This window comes from Toxorhynchites rutilus, chromosome 3 (assembly GCF_029784135.1).
Source record: "Toxorhynchites rutilus septentrionalis strain SRP chromosome 3, ASM2978413v1, whole genome shotgun sequence".
NCBI lineage: Eukaryota > Metazoa > Arthropoda > Insecta > Diptera > Culicidae > Toxorhynchites > Toxorhynchites rutilus.
The window spans coordinates 42,029,932-42,040,519 of NC_073746.1; the positions used below are offsets into that span (position 1 = coordinate 42,029,932).

The 10,588-nt window shown below is 42.5% G+C and overlaps 1 protein-coding gene across 1 annotated transcript; it reads left to right on the forward strand.

The window, feature by feature from the left end:
• The first annotated feature begins 7,082 nt into the window (after positions 1 to 7,082).
• LOC129773064 (uncharacterized) lies at positions 7,083 to 7,901 on the forward strand. Its single transcript, XM_055776615.1, has one exon. The coding sequence runs from the start codon at positions 7,083 to 7,085 to the stop codon at positions 7,899 to 7,901; it is 819 nt and encodes a 272-aa protein (XP_055632590.1).
• Positions 7,902 to 10,588: the final 2,687 nt, after the last annotated feature.

Here is a 10,588-nt window from a genome sequence, read left to right on the forward strand (position 1 = left end):
TTTTTGGAAAAAAAGTACAGATGAGAAAGATTTCCATCCCCTTTGGTACAGATCAAAATGTGGCAACACTGATCATATCGCTTTGGAATACCATACCATATGATGGTTCTAAGATTTACGAGAAACTGATAATTTTGTTCCTTATCGCAAAATATTTAACCCGTATTTTTCATGTTCTCAATAGGATGGACCAAAAAATCATCAAATTTTATATCTTTTGAACTACTTGACCGATTGAGATGATGGACATATCAAATGAGCTGAGCTTTTTTGAAAACATATTACACTTGCGAAAAATTTGAATTTTGTTTTCGTAATTATTGATTGTATCGTTTTTTTTGTAGTTTACTGCTGTTCTGCGCAAAGTTGTCCAATGTTACTTTTTGATAAATTTCAGTTTTCTTCATAAAACAATGTTTTATGCATAATATTTCGGAAAACACAAATATAGGCACACTTTTTGAAAGGCAAATTGCTTATACGAGGGTCACTATTTATATTTCGGGAATAGGAACAAAAACAAATAGTTAAGCTGCGAATATATTTTTATTGTTTTTCAAAGTACTCGCCACGATGATCGATACACTTTTGCATGCGCTTAAACCAATTTTCAAAGCATTTATTCCAATCGACACGAGCCTTTTTTTGAGCGATTGTCAAATTATGTGGGATCCAACGTGAACATAATTTTCGCACAACTAAGTGTTCATGTAAAATCCCATATATGCTGGTGGAACTAATGCTTAGGGATGCCTCAATCTCACAATAGGTTACATAACGATCTTGCTTAATCATTTCGTGCACAGCATCGATGTTTTCTGGCACTACAGTCGATTTTGGACGACCTTCACGAAACTCGTCGGACAGCGAACTACGACCACGATTGAATTCACTGTACCAGCGATACACAGTGGTTTTTGATGGAGCTTCATCGCCAAAAGTCAAATTAAGTTGATTGACGCACTCTTTTTGTGATAATCCACGTCGAAAGTCGTAAAAAATCATCGCACGAAAATGTTCACGATTCAGTTCCATTTTTTTGCCGAGACCAAACTTTCAACTAAATATAAAATAAACAAATAGCGTCCGTATGACAAAATGTTCTGAGTACGTATATCGTCAAAAATGTCAAACTTTACGATGGTACCGTCAGATGGACTCACATGACATCAGTGTTGCCAATTCCCGAAATATAAATAGTGACCCTCGTAATGAATTTTTCCACATTCCTCGTCAGCACACGCTCATAAGTTGGCAGCGCATGTGGAGTGGAGATGAGTTTGGTCGTTGGTTACACACGATTATCCCTAAGGTCTCGACGAGTGCATGGTTCAATGGATTGGATGTAGGTCGTGATTTCATTCGCGTGATATCTGGGCTTATGTCCAATCACTACAACCTAAACGCGCATCTTTATCGCATTGGGCTCGCAGCAAACAATCTTTGTGATTGTGGCGATGGCTACCACGACATCGAGCATGTTGTCTGGTCGTGTATCCGGTTCCATGCTGCCCGCTCTCAGCTCTCCAGAGCATTGAGAGCACAAGGCAGACAATCGGATATCCCCGTCCGGGATATCTTAGGTAGCCGTGATCCTGATCTTCTGCTCCATCTATTCCTGTTCCTAAGAAACGCCGATGTCAACGTTTAATGATGTTTCGTTCGTTGTGTCCCTGTTTCATATCCCTCCTATCTGATATATAAACTTTTACTTAGTCGCGGCAATACATACACATACTCTTTACAGATACACGGGCCGAAGGTTGTGCAGTCTACTGATGATTCAACAAGGTTTTTGACGTAGGACTACGTCTTTCATTTCTATACCGGGGTGTAAAATCAAAGTTTCGAAAACGAAAGCGTTACGCCGGAGACCGAGATTTTGAGCGTTAATAGCTCCTAAACAACTGAACGAAATGGTATGATAAACACTTCATTCGAAAGATAAAATGTCTACGCGTTATATACTTGTTACTTTTTGATCCAAAAACTTGTTTCAATAGTCTTAAAATTGCTTTCAAAACAGGCTATTGAAATCACCAATCGGTATATAAGCGAGCGGCGCTCGGAAATCCACTCAGTTCTAATTGAACAGCGATTGGAGCATGTTGTCGCTGTTGCGGTGAAGCTCTTTATTTATCATGAAAGCGCGGATGAACGGTGTCACCAAGAGCCTGTTTGTGCACCCTAGGCCAGAAGGGAATCTATCAGGAGGAGAGTGATGCCACAAACGGTTCCCTGGGAAGACATCGCTACACACACATACACGCGCGGCTATTAACTGGTGGTTATCGAGTTGGCATTAACCACTGGTGGGCTTCCAGTATCGAGGAAAATGTGGAAATAACTAATCGTTACTGAAAATAATCTGCCAGTTCCTCTGGGAATTTTCAAAATATATTCATGTGAAAGAGTTTAATTGAATGTTTTCTATCCATGTTACACTGTGACCACATATGTTTCAATCAAGTGCTATTAACAGGTGGTTATCGAGTTGGCATTAACCACTGGTGGGCTTCCAGTATCGAGGAAAATGTGGAAATATCTAATCGTTACTGAAAATAATCTGCCAGTTCCTTTGGGAATTTTCAAAATATATTCATATGAAAGAGTTTATTTTAATGTTTTCTATCCATGTAACACTGTGACCAAATACATTAGGTTTTGTGATTTTTTAATCAATCGCAATCAACAGGATAGCTTCTGAAGATTATTCTTCCCCATCAGTAGGATATTTCCGTATCCAATATTGGATGCATAAAACCTTGTGCCTCCAACGTAACGCTCTCGTTTTCGAAGTTCTCCAAATATTCATTCATTCAGAATGAATTCAGATTCAACTTCATACAAATGATCTCTAAATCAACGATAGTCCTACGTCACCCTTGCGGTTATACCATAGATATAACCCACTTCCTGTTTTTTTCACGCGGGGGATACGTACCTCGTAAAAAACGCGTTAATTGGAAAATCCGCGTAAATTCGAAAATCCGCGTAAAAAACCGCGTTAATTGGAAATTCCGCGTAAAAAATACCATGTCGCCTAATGATAGATATCAAATGGAACTATCCTTGTACCACTGAAATATTTTGTAGTGCAAGTTAGTAGAGCTTTCTATCTGTTCCAAATATTCCAATTGGAATTATATTCTTCACGTCCTCTGTTTTACTTTTTTTTTGTCATACCCATTATAAATTTGTTTCAATACACAACGTAAACTCCATAGTTTTTTCCTGCAATTTCGTTGGTTACTTGTAGCAATAGTTCGGTTTCCCTCACGAATGAGGTTATCTACTGTTGCTAGAAGTTGCTTGTGAATTGTACCCTCTACTGCCGATGCACGTGCAATACCACTGTTGGCTAAGTAGACAGGGAAAGACATTCAGAAATCGTTGCCCGAAGAACCCCGTCCCGTTGTACCGCCCGGAGAGCTCTCCGTTACCCAACACTTAACATCCACGTAAGTATCATGATAAGGTACGGACTAATTTCCTTCATAAGCGCTAAGCCCCGTTACAAGCACTAATTACCGTAATATGCTCTGAGGGAGCATAAGAGAGAAAGGTGAGCTGAGAGAGAGAGATGTGATATTGCATTGGTCTTTTTTTACACGGTACCCGCGTAAAAAAACAGCGTTAATTGGAAAATCCGCGTAAAAAACCGCGTTAATTGGAAAATCCGAATCCGAATTGCTTTTTTTGACGTAGGACTACGTCTTTCATTTCTGTACCGGGGTGTAAGTTTAAAGTTTCGAAAGCGAGAGAGTGACGCAGGACTGCAAGGTTTTGAACGTTAATACCTCTTTGCCGGCTGAATGGAGTGGTATAATAATCACTTCATCCGAAAGATAAAATGCCAACGAGTTATATGATTGTCACTTATTGGTCCAAAAAATCGTTTCAATAGCTTGCTTTGAAAACAAGCTATTTAAGTCATAACAATCTAGCTCATTGATGATGATTGGTGATCGCAATGTGTTCCCGAACACGGACGCAAAATCTACGCATCTGGAGAAACCGTCATAGCGAATACATGCAAGCTGTGATTTCTTTTGCTCGCTTGCATTAGTGTTTGGGAAACCATAGCGAACACATGCATGGCGTGAGTACTTTTACTCGCATTAGTTTCTGTTCTGCTTTCGCATGGAACAATCGTGAAAAATAGTTTGCGTGTGAATGCGTCCGAGCGAAGGAATATTCGCACACATTTACGCATTCGACTTGGTGTTCCCGTGATGCAATCGAATAGCATCAGTTTGCTATTTGCATGGAACAGTCATGAAAAATTGCCACATCACGATAAACACGAAATGAATTTTATGCAAGGTTATATAGACTTTATTTCGTTTTCACCGTGAAATGGCGCCCTCAGTTTCTATTCGGCGCATGGAGTGATCATGAAAAATCTCGTGTTTTTCTCACGAAAACAAAAATTAATCACGTATCAAACATCTTCAGTTGCTTTTACAAGACCACTCAAATTTCATCGGTTTGTTTCGGGACCACCAACAAGTTCGAAAGAGTTGAATTTTATGTTAGTAACAGTTCCATATGTTGAGTTGAGTTAGTAGTTAGTGTATTTAATAAGCAACGGGTGAGTGACGATTGAATTTCGCCCGAAATCAATTGCTGTTCAATCCTGTGATTGCATTTCGAAATAGGCTATACGTCGATCTCGCTTAGTTACATCAACAAGAAATTCACCAATACAACAGCATAACACAGCTGATGAGCTTTCGTTCGCCACCACAGATTTTAAATTAGTTAGTCGTAAAATAGTTGTCCCCAATAAATGTAGTGTCCGTTGAAATAAAATGTCCTTTCGTAAAATTGTGTTTCTTGTGAATTATCGGAAACAATTCCGAATACCGTCCATCATAGTTTTTGGTGCCGTGACCAGGATAATGGCATTGTAGCCATTGGTATTCAAATTCAACAAAGGACCACAGACCTCCATTCAGGACACAAAGGAGCTTTTCGACCGGGACAATACCAGCGATTGATCCTATTGAGGACCCCCTGGTATTCAACATTGTATCCTGTTGGACAAGCAAAGGACAGCATTCACCAATAGTCAGCATCGGCAAATACCGGATTTCCTGTAATTTTCCAAAAAATACAAGGCCTGTTGAATACAGGTACAAGGTAATTACCTGTCCAACGTGAATATAGTTTCTGGCTGGTGCGATTAGATTTGTGTTTTCTTGCATGTTGCTTATGTCTACGGCGGAGAACGGCGAAAATTGAACGGAAGCGGACGATTGTGGCAGAATATTTAAAACAATTATACAAGGCATTACCTTTGCCTTGGTCAGGTGAGGACCTTTCCAAGAAGTTTACGTTTTTTGTCAGTGCTACCAGGTCTTATTATTGACAGATCGTGCTTCTGGTTTCGGTTTTATCATCGCCATGGAGGATCGTCGCACGAATCAGCAACTGAGATCGCGGAGAGAAACCATGGTAGCGTTGCTCGGCCGAGCGAACCAGTTCATGACGCAGTACGACGAGGAACGGGACAAGCTCGAGGTCGCTGTAAGGCTGCAGCATTTGGATGGTATTTGCAATGGGATGGAGGAAATACAAGTGGCATTAGAAGACATGGCAGACAACGAACAAGGACGGGTGAGAAATATGGAAATTCGCACTTCCTCCTCCTACTGATGTACTAGACAACCTCCCTCGTAACGCTGCACCTTCCACTCTAAAGGGTTTGAAGCTTCCGACGATTTCTTTACCTGAGTTCTCTGGAGATTACAAAGACTGGCTTGCGTTTCATGACACCTTTGAGGCCCTGATTCACAACAATTCTGAGGTCGTTGAAGTCCAGAAATTTCACTACCTAAAAGCTGCTTTGAAGGGAGAGGCCGCCCAACTGATCGAATCAATTGGGATCAGTTCGGCAAATTATCGCTTGGCTTGGGAAGCACTCGTCAACAGATATGCGAATGAATATCTTCTGAAAAAACGTCATTTGCAAGCTTTGTTTGAGTCGCCAAAGATGCAAATTGAATCAGCTTCTTCTTTGCATGGGATTGTGGACGAATTTGAGTGTCACGTAAAGATACTGGAGCAACTTGGGGAACCTATTAGTGCTTGGAGTTCGATGCTGGAGCACCTCTTATGTACACGTTTGCATGATGACACCCTTAAGGTTTGGGAAGATCATGCTTCAACATTGACGAAACCAACCTACACATGTTTAATAGATTTCTTCCAGCGTAGTATGAGAGTCTTGGAGTCCATCTCAGTTAACCATCAGCTCATAACGGAGTCACCTTCCACTTCCCACAATTGCCACATAAACAAGAAATCCGCTCATTCCAATTATTATTCTCATGCTGCAGTTGAAAACCAGTCCACCAAATGTTACGCTTGTGATCAGCATCATCCGCTTATAAAATGCTGGAAGTTCAGCAAAATGCCCATCGCTGAAAAAATGAAGGTGGTTAACGCGAAACGTCTGTGTCTGAATTGTTTTCGTTCGGATCATTTTTCACGAAATTGTTCATCAAAATATTCCTGCAAAGCATGTAAGAAACGTCATCATTCACTGCTACATTCAGCATTCAGCACCAATGTAAACAGATCAGCAACCGATCAGAATCCATCTCCATCCACCCATGTTCTCAGTATGCCTGTTCAAGTGAATGTTACACCCTGCGAAAATCCTGCTCGTTCAACTCCATCAGCCGTTGATCCGTGTGAGGCAGAATATAGTTTCCCGTTGCATGAGCGCAGTAAAAATACTTTTATGTTAACCGCTTTACTGATTGTCGTAGACTGCTACGGAAATGAGCACTTAGCCAGAGCACTTCTCGATTGCGGTTCCCAACCCAACATAATATCGGAGCGAATGGCTTGCGAATTGGCTACTTCGATTGAGAAGAAAACGAGTATGCTACAGAATCTGTGTTCACAGAAATCAGTTCAAGAAAAGAGAACTTCGCACTCAATGTAGATTTCCTAGTGCTGAATAACATTATGCCCCAGTTGCCGGCTCAAGATATTCCTATTGAGCATTGGAAACTTCCCAAAAATTTATCTTCGCTGACCCCAATTTCAACAAGTCGTCTGGAATTGATATGATCATTGGAAACGCTCACTTCTTCTCCTGCCTCAAGACTTCAGCAAATATTCAACTTCCTAAACCGCTCCCATTGCTAGTAGATAGTGTGTTCGGCTGGCTGGTCTCAGGCACAGCGGATATAACCCGACCCGATAATGGAACCTCATCATGCACTGTAACCACCGTTTCGTTAGTAGCACTTGAGGATAGTTTAGAACGTTTCTGGAAAATTGAAGACCTGCCAGACCAGCCAAATTACTCAATGGAAGAGAAGCAATGCGAGGAGTTATACTCCGCTACCGTTATGAGAAACGAGACAGGAAGATACGTAGTACGTCTCCCTCGTCGCCCGAATTTTGAGAAAATAGTAGGAGAATCCAAAAATTGTGCCTTTCGTAGATATTTGCTACTGGAGAATCGATTGGAGCGTGATCCAGCGTTGAAAGAAGAATATCGAAAATTCATTGAAGAATACATAGAGCTTGGCCAAATGAAGGCGGTGTTGCCTACCGAACCCCAACATTACAAAGGTTGTTTCCTCCCTCACCATCCCGTAATGAAAGAATCGAGCGCTACCACGAAGGTCCGCGTAGTGTTCGATGCATCCGCTAGAACTTCCACCGGCCATTCCCTGAACGATGGCTTATTGGTAGGACCAGTAATCCAGGATGATCTGCTATCCATTATCCTACGCTTTCGCATATTTCCTGTGGCATTGGTGGCGGACATTGAGAAAATGTACCGCCAGATACTCCTACATCCAAATGACACTCCATTTCAACGCATTTTATGGAGATTCAATGCGTGTGATCCCATTTGTACATACGAGCTGTAACCCGTTACCTACGGTCTTGGTCCATCGTCCTTTCTCGCTACCCGAACACTACTTCAGCTTGCCAACGATGAAGTAATATTGTATCCAGCCGGTAGTGCGGCTCTCCGAAAATCATTTTACATGGACGATTTTATTGGGGGAGCTCAGACTGTGGAAGATGCCATGAAGCTGCGACAGGAACTCAATGAATTGTTGGGAAAAGGAGGTTTCAATTTACGAAAATGGACTTCGAATAAACTAGAAATCGTACGAGGCTTACGAGAAGACCAAATTGGTATGCAATCCACTATGAAATTCGACAAAGGTGAAACGGTAAAAGCACTGGGAATAAGCTGGGAACCACAAAATGATCTGTTTCGATTCGATGCCAACATCAAACGGGAAGATGAGATGATCACAAAAAGAAAAATTTTATCCGCTATCGCTCAGTTGTTTGATCCTTTGGGTTTGATAGCTCCTGTCATCATTCAAGGAAAAATTCTTATGCAACTCATTTGGATGGAATCATGTGGATGGGATGATGAATTACCTTCAGGCATTGTGGTGAAGTGGAAAAACTTCTACGAACATCTACCATCATTGACAGAATTCCGTATAAACCGTTACGCTATGCTTCCGCGATCAACAGTCCACCTACACACCTTTTCCGATGCTTCAGAGTCAGCTTATGGCGCTTGCACGTACGCAAGATGTGTTGATACCCAAGGCAACATTTCCGTCCAACTACTAGCAGCGAAATCCCGTGTTGCTCCTCTCAAGCGAATAAGCCTCCCTCGACTAGAATTATGCGCAGCAACTCTCGGCGCAAAACTCCATGCCAGAGTTCAGCAAGCACTGCAGATCGAAATCTCTTCCTCTTACCTTTGGTCAGACCCTACTGTGACCTTGCAATGGATAAAGGCTCCACCAAATACCTGGAAAACATTTATTGCGAATAGAGTGTCGGAAATCCAGAATATGACGCGCGTGTCGCAATGGAATCACGTCGCAGGAAAGGAAAATCCCGCAGACCTTGTATCACGCGGCATGAGAGCGGATGAATTCATAGACAGTGCCGTATGGAAGCATGGTCCACCTTGGCTAGCGTTACCTGAAAATCAATGGCCAAGATCGAATATCGCAAGCTACCCTGAAAACGGAAAGGAACGAAGAAAAAATGTTGTCGCATTATCCGCAACACAATCAACATGCAACGAATATTTCTCCAGATTTTCTAGTTATAATCGTCTCCTTCGAGTTACTGCATATTGTCTCCGATTTATCAGATGCCTCCAATCCAGAATAGTTCCTCAGTCAACAGCAATCAGCATTCCTACTGACTTGTGTCTTTCGGTAGAAGAACTAAACGCAGCTCAATCGACCCTCATCATACTTACCCAAGCAGATGCTTTCAAAGAAGAAATCCGTGACCTAAAAGCAAACCAAGCGGTATCCAATCATTCAAAAACACGACTGTTATGCCCTTTCCTTGACCCTGAGGGAATCATAAGAGTGGGAGGGAGGTTGAGGTTGTCCGATCAGTCCTACATCACAAAACACCCAATATTATTTCCCAGTTTCCATCCCTTCTCTCGCCTACTTGCAACGCACTACCACCTGAAACTCATCCACGGTGGCGGCCGCCTCACACTCTCTACAATGAGAGAAAAATACTGGCCCATAAATGGAAGACGACTAGTCCGTAGCGTGATTCGCGGATGCTATCGGTGCGCCCGAGCTAGTCCCGTTCCTGAAAACCAAAAAATGGGACAGCTGCCCATTCATCGCATAACTCAAAGCCGTCCGTTCTCGAGCACTGGAGTGGACTATGCTGGTCCAATATATTTGAAGCCCACCCACAGACGTGCAGCCGCCATGAAAGCATACATAAGCATATTTGTCTGCTTTTGCACGAAAGCAGTCCATATAGAACTCGTCAGTGTTCTTACTACTCCAGCTTTCATAGCCGCATTACGCCGATTCGTCGCTCGCCGAGGACGCCCTGCCGAGATTTTCTCGGACAATGGAAAGAACTTCGAGGGGGCGAAAAACCACCTAGCAGAAGTTCACCGTTTATTACAACAATCATGCGAACACATTTCCACCGTCTGCACGAACGAAGGCATCACTTGGCACATGAATCCACCTAGAGCACCGCACTTCGGCGGGCTCTGGGAAGCTGCCGTGAAAATCGCCAAAAAACATCTGTATCGCCAGCTGGGAAACACTCGTCTGTCATTCGAGGATATGTCTACGGTGCTCACTCAAATCGAAGCTGCAATGAACTCCCGTCCTTTGGTTCCGATGTCTGAAGATCCCAACGACTTCGCCTGCCTAACACCGGCTCACTTCCTGATTGGAACCACCATGCAGACAGTAGCTGAAATCGACGTCAGAAATCTCCCGTTGAACAGACTCGATCACTATAAAAAAATGCAACAAACCTACCAACAATTTTGGCACCATTGGAGAAAGGAATATCTCCAAGAAATGCAACGATGCACCACCAGAAGGAAACCAAACAACGAATTCAACGTAGGCCGTCTTGTAGTCGTTGTGGTTGAATTTCTACACCCAGTCAAATGGTCGGCCTTATTCTGCGTGGCGTGTGAGGTGAGATGACAATTGTCACTTATGTCACGCGATTCCACCAGGCGTATGCCGTGAGAAATCTCACTTGAATGAACTCTCACTTTATTCCCGCTCTC